Genomic DNA, 14,830 nt, shown 5'->3' with positions numbered 1-14,830 from the left:
AATCCAACTCTTTCTGACAACTCCTCCTGACAAAAGTCAGTACTACCTTTACTAGATAGCCGCAAACCAAGGAACGCATTAGATAAATGACTCTGAGGTAAAATAAGCTACCCAACAGTCCTTGCTTTGCTGACCTCTGCACTAACATATTAAGACAAAAGAGGCCAAAGAGCTAAAATATCAGACCCCAACTGCAGAATGAGGAGATTCAGGAGTTCCCGTGGTGGCGCAGTGGTTAACGAATCCGACTAGGAACCATCAGGTTGTGGGTTCGATCCCTGCCCTTGCTCAGTGGGTTAACGATCCGGTGTTGCCGTGAGCTGTGGTGTAGGTTGCAGACGCGGCTTGGATCCCGCGTTGCTGTGGCTCTGGCGTAGGGCGGTGGCTACAGCTCCGATTGGACCCCTAGCCTGGGAATCTCCAAATGCCGCGGGAGCGGCCCAAGAAATAGCAAAAAGACCAAAAAAAAAAAAAAAGAATGAGGAGATTCAGTGGCAAAACCAACAAAGCCACCCAAATTTCAACCATCCCCAAGGACTCCACTATACTACAAGCGCAAAGCTACAGCCAGGCTTCCATCTAAACAGACACATGGAAAAGACGAGATGAAGTCTACTGCCGTCGTACCTTCAGTGCTAGATATAGAAACAGCCAAGAGGAGTTCTCATGTGGCACAGCAGGTTAAGGATCCAGCACTGTCACTGCAGCAGCTCCCGTCGCTGCCTGTGGCACCGGTTTGATCCCTGGCCTGGGAATTTCCACATGCCAGAGGTGCAATTCCCCCCCACTGCCCCCGCCCAGCCAAAAAAAAGAAAAAAAAAACAGAAAAGGAAACGATAAAGATACAGAGATAGAGATGGAGAAAAAGCAGTGTTTTCTTTTCTTTTTGATTTTTAGGGCTGCACTTGCAGCATATGGAAATTCCCAGGCTAGGGGTTCAATTGGGGCTGCAGCTGCTGGCCTACGTCACAGCCATACAGGAGCCAAGCCGCATGTGTGACCTACACCACAGCAATGCCGAATCCTTAACCCACTGAGCAAGACCGGGGATCAAACCCGCATCCTCATGGATACTAGTCGGGTTCCTTACCACTGAGCCCACCCTAGGAACCCTAGTTTGATATCTTCTTAAACTCACCATTAAAATCTAAGGCAAAAAGAAATTTTATTAGCAACTGACACCTTTCTTTTTCTGCTTCTTCATGCAAGACCCCAGTAATGTGTAAAGATTAGCCTCACCGAAACAACACAGTCCACAACAGGCTTCTTAAGAACACTTTCTGCTGTCTCCTTCAGTTTGGACAACAGCATAGCAGTCACTTGTTCTGTGGTAAAATTTCGCTCTTCCTCCATGTATTTCACCTGCAATAAAACAACAAAAGGATCTAAACTTATTATACTTCATCATGTCCTAAAAACCTAAAATGAACAATCTCTAATATTATCAGTGGAACATTATCTCAAGAGGTGAGGACAACTATGTAAATGTGATGTTGTGACCACCACAACTCTTGAGACAAGTACCTGAGCAGAAGCAAACTGGTGTGTGTAGCTCACCAGGTTCCACACTGGCCCTTCCATCAAGACGTCTGGCGGTGGAAACTATTTTACCATCTGACATACTATGTGTTTCACTTTGTTTACTATCTTGACTTTATGATTATTGACCCAATTAGGATCCAATCTAACCCAAAGACATGCTTTTCGTTAACTTGTTCACTGCCATAGTCCCAATATCAAGGACAGACCTGACGCAATAAATCCTTGTTGAATTAAAGAATAAATGACAAAACTTCAAGATATCCTACAACCTGGATAAAAGCATACAACCTCGATAAAGAGTCACAAACTTTTGTTGTTGTTAATTTTTTAGGGCCACACTCGTGGTATATTGAGGTTCCCAGGCTAGGGTCAAATGGGAGCTTCAGCTGCCAGCCTACGCCATAGCCACAGCAACATGGAATCCGAGCTGCGTCTGCGGCCTACACCACAGCTCACGGCAACGCCGGATCCTTAACCCACTGAGCGAGGCCAGGGATCAAACCCACATCCTCGTGGATACTAGTCGGGTTCGCTACCACTGAACCACAACGGGAACTCCAAGAGTAACGAACTTTTAACATTGAATAGACTGCCTAAGGTAAGGCTGCATTCCACATGCCCATACTCTGCAACTACAATCTAGACCAGAAAGTGGCACTTTCTCCTCTTAGTTCCTGCTGCACCTCAGCTTGAACACTACATTCTCCTTACCTCCTTACTCCCCAGGCCAACCGTAACTTATTCTGCTGTAGATTATAACAGTTTCTCACTTTACTGCATGATAAAGATGAGAAATCTACCTTCCTGGTGAAGCTACTCTTCTTCCCTCATTTGGTCAATTCTTCCAATCTCATACTTGGATCCACTTGTTTCCAGGTCTTCTCCCTACTCTCTTTCTCCTTTGCTCTTGTAATGCTTCTAACTAAATCTGCTAATACCCATCCTATTTCTTTCTAGGTATCCCCCATTTCCTCCACTCCTTTTCCTTTTTTCTCCTCCTGCACTCCAGATTTATCCATTATTTGGTCCACTCAAACTGTTACGAAATTACTGACGAAGATACCCTAAGTAAACCCAGCAATCATTTTTCAGTTAGCAGAATTTACTTCCAATTTCAACTAAATTCTCAGCTACAACAGCACAAATGACTACTTTTTGCCCGTAACTCTCATCATCTCTTGGCTCTTGACCATGTTCCCATGGTCCTTATGTCACAAAACGGGGTGTCTCAAACACCAAATTTTCACTAAAACTCGGCTGCCTGGAAAGCTCACACACACTAGATTCCTCTTACCACCTGTGAGGGCAGGAGAGGCAGAAGTATCCACCCTATCCATCCTCCAGCCTCTAATCTCTTGTGTATGACCAGTTCATTACAGTTTTCACAAAGAGACTCTCCTAGATATCCCAGAGATAGCAAGGACTAAAGTCCCTTTCCCTGTTGTTGGAAAGAACAACACTTCTTTCCAATCCTAATGTCAAGAGTATGACCATGTATCTGGCTAGTGGCTTTAAAGTATTGATTTCTTTGCCTGGTCTTCCACGAGTCATTCACTAAAAATCCTTCCAGAAAGTCTGAAAGACTGTTGCATCAGCCAACAACACAAGGAGCAAAGGCAGTTACTTCACACCATCACTACCTAGCCATTCAACCCATGTTAGCAGAGCCACCTATGGCTCCCAAACAAAATCCAGATGATTCAAAAAATGTCTAGTGGTCTTTACCAGCCAAAAGCCTTCCAAAGCACTTAAAAGCATTTTCATTACCACTGGAAATTAGAATGGTATGATATAGATTATAAAAGACTGTATTTCAAGCATAAGACACTACTTCGAAAACCTTACCTTTATTCCTGTTAATCCAGTGGGCAACTGCACAATATCATATGCAAGTTTAGATTTTTCTGCCTCCACAAACGGATCAGAGAATGCTCGGCCATGGAATCTTTTAAATCCCTGGACTGTATTCTTTGCATTAGATATTATCTAAGAGAAAGAATATCAAAGATTAGAAAAACTAATAGCATTTAAATGAAGGGGAAAAAATGCAACAATTTCAAGATGAAATTAGCAACGTCTTCATTCCCCAAAGTTTCCTTCCGAGTTTCAGTTTTCTTCAGCATTAAACCTTTCTGAACAACACCTGTCTAGCACGTGAAGTAAGGGTGAGGGACTTGTACAGATCACACAGACCAGAGCCCAGTCTGAAGACAGGTCATTACCCCTATAAAAGCATTTTCCGTTCTTAAACTTTTAACAAACAATTATATGAAATAATTTTTATCTTTAAAAAATTACCCACAGTTTGTGATTCAAACTTTCCAGGAGTCAATCTGACAGTACATATCAATTCAGGCATTCTAGTGAAAGAAACTTATCATAAAAGCTAAAAAAGATGACATTAAGCACCCAAAGATAAGTGCAAATAAACTGACAGAGTATTACTTATCACAGCAGAAAACTGCAAAGAACCTAGAGGGTCAAGGTCAGGGGAATGGGTAAATTAATTATGGCATTATGTGTGGACAGTGGGTAAGAGTATTTTTTAAGTCTGGAGACAAGTATCTATATGGTATGACGGCACTTTCTTGGGGTGGAGGTGGGGGAGAGAAAAACATTTATATGCTTACAAAGAATACAAGAGAGTACACATTAAGGTAATAGTCATTTTTGGATAATGGTAGTATAGCAACTTCCAAATTCCTTATACTTTTTCTATATTTTCTAATTTCTCTAGAATAAGTATTATAACTTATGGGGAAAAAAATGCTGGTAAAGACATTCAAAAAATTTAAGAATGAACTTCTGCTTAAGACTTACAGGCTCCTCTTTTCAATGCAGGAGTAAGCGCCACAAGCCCCAAGGAAAAACTGCAGGGCTCCTCTACATCAGCTATGTCAAAAGGCACACACAGGAGTTCCCGTGGTGGCGCAGTGGTTAATGAATCCGACTAGGAACCATCAGGTTGCGGGTTCGGTCCCTGCCCTTGCTCAGTGGGTTAACGATCCGGCGTTGCCTTGAGCTGTGGTGTAGGTTGCAGACGCGGCTTGGATCCCGCGTTGCTGTGGCTCTGGCGTAGGGCGGTGGCTACAGCTCCGATTGGACCCCTAGCCTGGGAATCTCCAAATGCCGAGGGAGCGGCCCAAGAAAGAGCAACAACAACAACAAAAAGACCAAAAAAAAAAAAAGGCACACACACAGGTTCTTTTGTAAAACAGTATGAGGCCTCCCAAGTCAAGCCCTGCTTCAGTAAGCTGCCAAGTAGAAACCCAGTATCACAGTAACTATGTCAACCTAGAACTAGGCAACCAGTTTAGTACAATAACCATTCTCAATAATGAAAGCAAGTTTAAAAACAGGAAGAATTCACTAGAATTTTAGAAGGAAAAGACATGCCAAAATCTCTCTGTACTTGCTATCCATTATCTCCTGAAACATTCTGAACTTTCTGAAAATGAAATTATAAAACCCCCAATTTAATTAAAAATCAACTGGCCAAGCACCATTTTTTGGACTTAGGAATCTTAGGCCAAACCAGGTGCAGAAAAATAGACAGCTATTTATTCTACTGTTGCTCCAGAATGAACCACTGAAACATGTAACATTCAAATCCTTAATTTTATAGTAACCTCAGACGCTCAGGAAAATAGAATCCTTCAGGTTCTGCTACTCCAAGTTACTCAGAAACCAGCAAATATGTTAGGTTTCTGATTTAAAAGTAAGCTAACGGCAGGAGTTTCCTAGTGGTTCATCAGGTTAAGGATCCATTGTGTCACTGCTGTGGCTTGGATCGCTGCTGTGGCGCAGGTTCGAACCCTTGCCGGTAACTTTCCCCTGCCACAGGTACAGCAAAAAGGGAAACTAATGGCAAGTCTGCTTCTCCAAGTATGCTTCCCTTCCTTGAAAATCTTTATCAATAAGATCAAATCTAGAGACAACACAGACCGTAAATATGAATAAGATGAAAATACAAGATAGACTTTAAAGAATATCTAAAATACTGAGGAATAAGCAAACTTTCTTAAACAGTATCTGGGTAACATCCCAGTAATCTGCATTAAACTAATTACACTGTTCATGCTATTTTAGAAAGCTATTTGCTTCTCACTTAAGTACATGAGACCAGGGATCAGGTTTGTCTCTTAGTTGTACACCTAGGGGCTCTCAGTACTGGGCACATAATGGGCACTGATATAGTTGCTGAATGGGAAGGATGGTCAAACCAGAAAAATGAGTCACTTCGGGGAAAAAAACAGAATTCTACCTGGCTTTTAGCTGCTGCTCCAATTGAACGATTCTTAGGTCCAAAAGAAATGCAAGCCCTAGAAGATAAAACAAACATTAAAGCATCACACCTTACTGCAACATCACATCCAAAATCAAGGCTGACAAGATTTCTGACTTTTAGCCAAAAAGCCCTAAATTTTAACAGCACACAACGCAAGTCTGTGATTCTGACCTTCTACTAAGTGAAACTGTCCATAGAATGAGATGCTTCTTAGAATAAAGAGAGTCCTATCATTTAGATGTTGAAGCACGAGTTTGATATAATCATCTGTCTAAAATACTGCAGAGAAGTGGACTAACCAGTCTCCACTGTCCTCTACTCCTTCAAGTCTGGTGTTCAAAATGCCAGTATAAAATAATACCCACCATATCAATGTATCGATTAAATGTTCTTTGTGTTTTAGAACAGCTCAAAACTTAACCAAGAAAATAGTCTATAAACCCTGAAAACAATTCATGTCCTATTATAAATAAATAAAAAGTTATTTTTCTAGAACTAGCTTCCAAGGACTCCATTTCTGACAAGAAAATTCATTCCTACTTCAAACACAGTCTTCCAAATCAATTCATATACTGCCTACTGGTTTGATATATATACTGCTTATTTTAGAAAGCAAAATTGAAACCTGCTAATAAAGGTATAAATACTTTAGAGTACTGTGTTTAAGCTTAAAAAGTCAGTTATACCAGAGCTGATGCTTTTGCTATCATGGCCTCTTTGCTTCCCAGTTTTTCCCTCTAATTAATTCCTCTGGAAACTTGCCCCATGTTCCCTTTACTCTCATATATTTGTCACTTCCCTTTCCAGTACCTGCTTTCTCTCAAGCCAAAAGAGGATCAAATTCACCCATGCCATCCCAAAAAAATCCTAAAAGACAAAGCTCTTCCCAAAGTCTATTTCCTCAAGTCAGTAAAGCCTTCTCTCTCTCCTACTGTAGTAATGACTGCATAAATTGCTTATGTGTACTATTTCATTTAATCCTCGAAAGCACCCTATCTTATCCCCACTTCATAGAAGAGGAAAGAGTCCAAAAAGGTATTAATAAGTAAATTTATCCAGAGTCATACCATCTGAAAGCAACTCAAGTCAAGACCATACACAGGTCATTTCTCCATACTTAACACTCCAGCTAGCTCTGACCCTCCCTCCTCTCTATTCTCCCTGGATGCCTAACTCTTCCAATTTAGCGCAATGAGGAAAAATAGGGGCTCTGGAGCCATGCCGCTTTGGTCCAAATCTGACTACATTAGATGACCTATTAAGTAGACCTGGGGCTGTTTGGTTTGGTTTCGTTTTTGGCCACTCTGCAATATATGCAGTTGCCAGCAAGCATATGGAGTTCCCAGGCCAGGGATCAGATCCAAGCTGCAGCTGTGACCCGGCAACACCAGATCCTTAACCCACGGTGCTGAGTTGGGGATTAAACCTACATCCCGGCACTCCAGAAACACTACCAATCCCATTGCACTACAGTGAGAAGTCCAGAACTGCTTTACTTAGATAAACTTAACAGCCCTGTACAAACTGGCAGAAGGTTGGGCTTCTCTGTGCCTCAACGGCCCTTTCCTACCATTGTGTAAGAACCCCTGTAAGCCAATTTCCCAGAACAGTTGCAGTCAGCATCACCCTTTATTTATGGCACAGCCTGGGATCCCATTAGATTTCCTGTGAACTCTAAGCTCTACGGGACTAGAACATGGTGGATGGAGTCCCTCAGCCTTTCTGCAAAAACATCACACTAAAAAAAAAAAAAAAAAAACCTCCCTGAGCACCACTTAAATGTCTCTCCTATCACGGCCCATACTGCCAAAGTAATCTTACCCACTCCTTGCACCTTCTCCACTTCTAGCCTAGGCATGCAAACCTACATTGTCCTAAAAGCCATCAGATCTGAATTTCTAAGATGTATCCCACCAATACTACAATCCCAACATACTGAAAGCCAATGTTATTTACCTTCCATTGTTACCTGAAGCCCTGTTTTCAAGCCTTTGTCTCCTCAAAACAATACTAGCTCTAAGAATAAAATGTTTTCAACTTCACTGTATGTCCTGCTGAAGGGCTGATTTCTTATTCCACCTCAGTAATTTTGAATCTGTCTTGCTCCTAATTTCCCTCCAAACAAAACTAATTAGCAGCAAATAAAGCCTAGATACCTGAATATAGAACCGAAGGCCTCTCACAATCCCACCCCCACCCCCACTTTGCAGCTGCACCTCTTGCACACAGTGCCCCAACACGAGTCAGACAGTCTTCCAGACTTCCTGCTTCACTCTACCACTTTTGCCACCTGAAATGCCCTGGTCCTTCTAAATCTCACTCGTTCTCCAGAAATACCACACACTTTCATAATACCTTCCCAATCTTCCTCAAGTAAAAATCAATTTCTTAAAGCTTTTTAGACTTGGCTTAAAACTTGTGGGACTCCGGGTGACACAAATGAAGAACACTTCAACTATGCACCATGAAATGTTCTACTACACAGAGCTGCCCCAGGCAATACTCTTTGAGGTCAGTTAACATTTTTACTTACTCTTGAACTGGACATCTGCCTTCTTAACAGTAAAAAGGAATGTCCCACACATCTTGAAAAGCTAACTAAGTTTGTCTCAGTTCAAACTGTTCATCTTCTTGTTTATCTATACATGCACACTACAAACAGTTCCCAACTTCTTTCAAAGCAAGCAAATGTCACTTAATGGGACAATCTTTACCACATAATACACACTGAAAGGGTTTTAAAACTAAAAGCTTACACAAAGAAATAATATTTGGGGTTTTTTTTCTTTCTTTTTAGGGCCACACTTGGGGCACAGGGAAGTTCCCAGGCTAGGGGTCAAATTGGGGCTGCAACTGCAGGCCTATGCCACAGCAAGACCAGATTCGAAGCACATCTGTGACCTACACGGCAGCTTGCAGCAATGCCAGATCCTTAACCCACTGTGTGAAGCCAGGGATAAACCTGTATCTTCATGGATACTAGTCAGGTTCTTAACCCACTGAGTCACAGTAGGAACTCCCAAGAAACAATACTTAAATGTGAACAAAACCCTTGGAGTTCCCTGGTGGCTCATCAGATTAAGGATCCAGCACTGTCACTGCAGCAGTTTGTTTTGTTTTGTTTTGTTTTTGCCTTTTAGGGCCGCACCCACAGCATATGGAAGTTCCCAGGCTAGGGGTCGAATCAGAGCTACAGCTGCCGGCCTACACCACAGCTGCAGCAATGCGGGATCCGAGCCTCGACTGCACCCTCCACCACAGCTCACAGTAATGCTGGATCCTTAACCTACTGAGCGAGGCCAGGGATTGAACCGGCAACCTCATGGTTCCTAGTTAGATTTGTTTCTGCTGCACCACGACAGGAACTGCTGCAGTGGTCTGGATTGCTGCTGTGGCGCAGGTTTGATCCCTGGCCCAGGAACTTCTTCATGCCACACATGCAGCAAAAAAAATAAAAATATCGGAGTTCCCGTCGTGGCGCAGTGGTTAACGAATCCAACTAGGAACCATGAGGTAGCGGGTTCGGTCCCTGCCCTTGCTCAGTGGGTTAACGATCCGGCGTTGCCGTGAGCTGTGGTGTAGGCTGCACACTCGGCTCGGATCCCGCGTTCCTGTGGCCCTGGCGTAGGCCAGTGGCTACAGTTCCGATTTGACCCCTAGCCTGGGAACCTCCATATGCCACGGGAGCGGCCCAAAGAAATAGCAAAAAGACTAAAATAATAAGATAAAATAAAATTAAATTAAATTAAAAAAAACCCCAAAAAGATTAGGTCAAATATCAGACCCAAAATAGAGCCTATTCAGTGCTTTCTATTGCAAACTCACTGTAGAAAATTAGAAACAGGGAATTCCTGCTGCGGCACAGCAGAAACAAATCCGGCTATATCCATGAGGATGCAGGTTCAATCCCTGGCCTTCCTCAATGGGTCAGGGATCCGACATTGCCATGAGTTGTGGTATAGGTCACAGAAGTGGCTCAGATTTCACATTGCTGTGGCTGTGGCGTAGGCCCGAAGCTACAGCTCCAATTTGACCCCTAGCCTGGGATCTTCCATATGTCACAGGTGCAGCCTTAAAAAGGCCAAAAAAAAAAAAAAAATCCAGTGTTATTGTTGCAAGCTGCAGCATAGATCACAGATATAGCTCAGATCTGTAGCTGTGACAGAAGCCTCAACTGCTCAGGAACTTCCACATGTGGATGATGCAGCCGTTAATTTAAAAAAAAAAAAAAAAAAAGGAAAGGAAATGTGTACTACTTTCCACTCAGCAGGAAATTACAAAATTTGGAGACAGCTGGCGTGCAATCCATATCTACAGCAGGGCAGCCCCTCGTTCACCCAGGCAGGTCAAGCTCCTTTGTCCCACAGCTTTCATTTTGAGCCTTCTCAAGCCAGGCAGTGTGCTAAGCATTCCACATTTGATTCTCCCAAATACTGAAAAAAGAACTGTAACTGACCCAATTTTACAAATGAAGAACTGAATGAAGTCAAGTTAATGGGCCCAGAAACAGGACTAGTAAACATTAGAGTCCAAGATTCAAAATCAGGACTGCAGTTCCCACCATGGCACAGCCGAAATGAATGCAACTAGGACCCAGGAAATGGCGGGTTTGATCCCCAGCCGTGGTCAGTGAGTTTGGGATCCGGCATTTCCATGAGCTGTGGTGTGTGTCACAGATGCGGCTTGGATCCTACACTGCTGTGGCTGTGGTGGTGTAGGCCGGCAGCTTTAGCTCTGATTCCACCCCTAGACTGGGAACCTCCGTATGCTGCAGGTATGTCCCAAAAAAAGAAAAAAAAAATCAGGACTAACTCCAAATCCCACACATACATACTTTTGTACTGCCTATCAAACCCATTAGATTAATTCCTACTTCTACACCTTCACTGTCTCAATCCTTTCTTCCAGGTATTTTAATCCTATTTCCTCAAGTCCCACTCCTGCCTTTCCTTATCACTCCAGCCCCGACTGAACTTGTACTTAAAGTCTGTACTTAATAACCCTGTCCACAGCTATACTCTTATCCTATTTACTGTTGCTTCATGGCATCCATATTTTCAACTAGAACGATTACATCTCCACCTCAGGACTCTATCTTACGCTTCCTTTATATCCACGCAAGGCCAAGTCAATGCTGCTACAACAGCAGTACTCAAAGACACTTGCTGCTTGACTAGCACTGCCTCTCCTCCACTCCAAATTACAGGCTGGCATCACATGAAGTTAATTCGAATCAAGTTCAAGACTCCTCTGTTCTATTCTTTAAGTCCTGGAAATACTCATTTTTTAAAACCAGAGAATGGCATTATCTTCCCTGGATAAGAGATACTACTGACCAAACATGTATGCGCATTCTGATGGGATATTAGGAAGAGCTACAATCAGCACTGCTCCTTAAATGGTACAGTTTCATGTTTCTAGGTGTGTGTACAACTACTCTCAGGACATTAAGATGGCTGTTGCTTTAAATCAATTTCTTAAACAATGTAAGAAAATGAGTTTTTCAGAGAAGCTACAAGACTATTTAGACTATCAAATAAGAAATGCAGTCAAAACTGGCCTGCTAATGGTTATTATGTTAATCAGGGAAAACCATGGTCACTGCCCTAGCCATGAACTAGCAAGTACCCAAACAGCTGATATCAAACAAACCCAACAACTCACACTTTCAAGACAGCCAGTTCCTAAAGAATCACAAACTCCTCAGTCAGTAACATTTACACATTAAAAGCTACATATCTGATGAACCCTAAAGGCCAACTTCCATTGATTTCATTGTACTGTCTCAATATACAGTCCATTAATAAAGAGAACAAATACAAAAAAGTAAGTAATAATAGCAATATTAGCAAATACTTAAGGAGTATTTACTATCTGACAAATATTATTCTCAACACTTTATGTACTTTTAATAACTCATAATTTTCACAAACCAGTCAAACAGAGAAATCACTTACGTTTCTGGTATAAAATAACCACTTAAATTTTGTAAAGTATCTTGGCAATATTCTAAACATATATATATATCCTTTGTCCACTTTCACATCTGGAAATCTAACCAAAATAAAAATGTTAACATGTAAATATAAAAGACTACTTGTTGAAGACTATTTCCTTTTTGTTGTTGTTTTTAGGGCCACACCCTCTGCATATGGAGGTTCCCAGGCTAGGGGCTGAATCAAGACTTGTAGCCACCAGCCTACACCACAGCCACAGCAACATGGAATCCAAGCCATGTCTGCGACCTACACCACAGTTCATGGCAATGCTAGGTCCTTAACCCACTGAGCAAGGCCAGGGATCAAACCTGTGTCCTCATGGATGTTAGTCGGGTTCATTCACCACTGAGCCACAACAGGAACTCCTGAAGACTATTTCTAATTACAAAAATTTAAGAGTTAAACTGAGCATTTGAGGAGAGCATGTTAAAGCCGTAACATGGTCTCTCATATATTCAAGGAGGTAGATACATATTTACTGACCTTGAGAGATGTCTAAAATATAAGTGAAAGAAAATAGTTCATAAATACAGTACAGTGGAGTTCCCGTTGTGGTTCAGTGGTTAACGAACCCAGCTAGTATTCATGAGGACTTGGGTTCAATCCCTGGCACTGCTCAGTGGGTCAAGGATCCAGCATTACTGTGAGCTGTGCTGTAGGCCGCAGACTCAGCTCTGATCCTGTGTTGCTGTGGCTGTGGTTTAGGCCAGCAGCTGTAGCTCTGATTCAACCCTTGGCCTGGGAACCTCCATATGCCTCAGGCATGGCCCTAAAAAGACAAACGACAAAAAAAAAAAAAAAAAAAAAATGGCCCTATTTGTCGATTTGTAGAAGTCTGGGAAAAGGCATGCAATTATATACAGCAAACAGCAAATAATTAGAGAAGAAACTTAATCTTACTTTAGCACTTTTTTATTTGGTCGAACCTACAGCATATGGAAGTTCCCTGGCCAAAGATGGAACCCACACCACAGCAGTGACCCATGCCACTGCAGCGACAACACCGGATCCACTGTGCCACAAGAGAACTCCAAGCACTTTGATTTTTTGTTAAAGCAAACAAGTATTTGGTTAAGTCAGTAAAAAAAGAATTTTTTTTTTTTTTTTACTTTAGGAAACCCAATTTAGAACTCAATGACATGAAGTTTTGTAGAGTACTCCTACCAATTCTGTATACAAGGCTGTATTTTAGTTGCTGCATGAGTTTCCACAACTGATAAATTAGACATGAGAAATGTCAGTAGTCTGAAACTTTAGCTAACAAATCAAATTTCCTTTTCTTTGAACCCAAAAGATCCAAGTCATCCTGCAGCTCTACTTAGATCTACACAACACATAGACATTCACTCCAGAGAGGAACACTTTTCTTACACAAATAAGGTCTCAGATGTTAATCTGCCAGTTAACCAGAACCTACACATACTTTCAGCTTTTGCTCTCTCAAGGGTAGTTATCAAGAGACAATTTTATCTCTTCAAATTACTAATACATTGTTTTATTAGGAACTAAGTCACACAAAATTACCCTAAGTAACTCATCTCTACCCTATAAATTTTACACAGTATGGCCCAACTAACCCCTGTAATGTCTGCAGTCCGTTAATATTTTAATTCCAAAGAAGCTTTAAGCTTGTACCCTTTCTACTGTAATAATCCAACTAAATGTAAAAATAGGCTTTCCTCTTATCCCAAAGCCTATGGTCAAGAAATGTCAACACAGAGACTCATAATTTAAAACTCCCAAGTTTATCTCTAAGCTGCCCACACTTCTTTCCCATGCTACACACAGGTGGAGGGCAACATCAACTCCCACATGGACCAAATACTGCACTAGCTTCCTAAGCGTCATCCTGATTCTTCTCTTGCCCTTCTCAAATCTATTCTCCTCAAAAAGAGTCAACTATATTTTTAAAATATAAGTTGGATCACCTCCCACAGCACCTAGATAAAAGTCCTTAGCATGATTTACAAAGCCCTGCCATAACCTAGCCTGCCCTGCCTATCTCCTCTCCAGATTCAATCTTTGAAGTGGCTATAATCCTCTCAGTCTGTCCTAAGTACCAAGCTCTTCTAGCCTCAGGGCTTCCTCACCTGCTATTCCTTTTGATGGGCACAACTCTTTCCTCACGCCCATGGGAAAATCCTCCTCCTCTGGACTCATTTTAAATGGCACTTCTCTTAGAGCACCTTCCATCACTACCACCATCCAGTTTAAATGAGGTCCCCCTGTCATCACTTTCTGTACTTTCCCATGGGGGCCTTTACCGTAGTCAGGAATTATATGTTTGTTTAGCATCTGGTTTTCTCCACTAGCCATGTCGACAATGTCAGGATCTTATCTATCAGACTACCTTCACTGCTTAGTACAACGGCATTTTGGAAGCACTCATTATCTGCTAAAATGAAACCTAAATTTGGTGAGAAGCAAGGGTCTCTTCTGGGTAAGACTCAACTGGCTCATCAAGAATGGAATTCATATCCTGTTGCACCCACAATTTGAAGTGAGTTATTCCCATCATAGCCAGCTCTCCAGAACCTGCATCTCATTCCACTCACATTAAAAAGTTCATGTGTACCTGAGATGTAAATCCATTCTTCCATAACCATTACTTAAAAAAAAACCTTTTTCTTCTACTTAGCCAGACTCCAACAACAGAGCTAATCAAGACCATAGTTAAAAAATTATTTGAACATATGGCATCCCTCTAAGTTCCCAGGAAATACAGGAAAAACATATAAGGAAAATAAGCTATTTAAATAGATACTCTTATCACAATTACATGGTATGTCTAGTCACCCATCCAGTCTTTGCGACAAATTTAACTGTGATTTGGGAAGATTAAATTCTTTTCTGAAACAACTCTTTCAGTTCCAAATAATGAGAGTCATGATAAAACTGCTGCAGTTACTATCTGCCCAATGGATGGAGGAAAAGGAGCATAAGAGTCTAAAACAAAGGACAAGTACATTTTGTTCCAATATCTGTAACTTTCTTCTTTTTG

General features: G+C 41.7%; 1 protein-coding gene across 1 annotated transcript in view; it reads right to left on the bottom strand.

Moving 5' to 3' along the window:
• The window catches only part of HSPA4 (heat shock protein family A (Hsp70) member 4), a 45,593-nt gene that overhangs the window by 28,589 nt on the left and 2,174 nt on the right, over nucleotides 1-14,830 (bottom strand). The window contains exons 2-4 of the mRNA XM_047778621.1: nucleotides 5,807-5,864; nucleotides 3,388-3,528; nucleotides 1,240-1,362 (exon numbers count right to left, since the gene is read on the bottom strand). Coding sequence (XP_047634577.1) covers nucleotides 1,240-1,362; nucleotides 3,388-3,528; nucleotides 5,807-5,864 — 322 coding nt within the window. The remainder of the gene's footprint in view (nucleotides 1-1,239; nucleotides 1,363-3,387; nucleotides 3,529-5,806; nucleotides 5,865-14,830) is intronic.

The sequence above is a fragment of the Phacochoerus africanus genome, chromosome 4 (assembly GCF_016906955.1).
Source record: "Phacochoerus africanus isolate WHEZ1 chromosome 4, ROS_Pafr_v1, whole genome shotgun sequence".
In the NCBI taxonomy this organism is placed as follows: Eukaryota; Metazoa; Chordata; class Mammalia; order Artiodactyla; family Suidae; genus Phacochoerus; species Phacochoerus africanus.
Note: the sequence above shows the minus strand (reverse complement) of the source record. Positions and strands in the feature narration are given on the sequence as shown.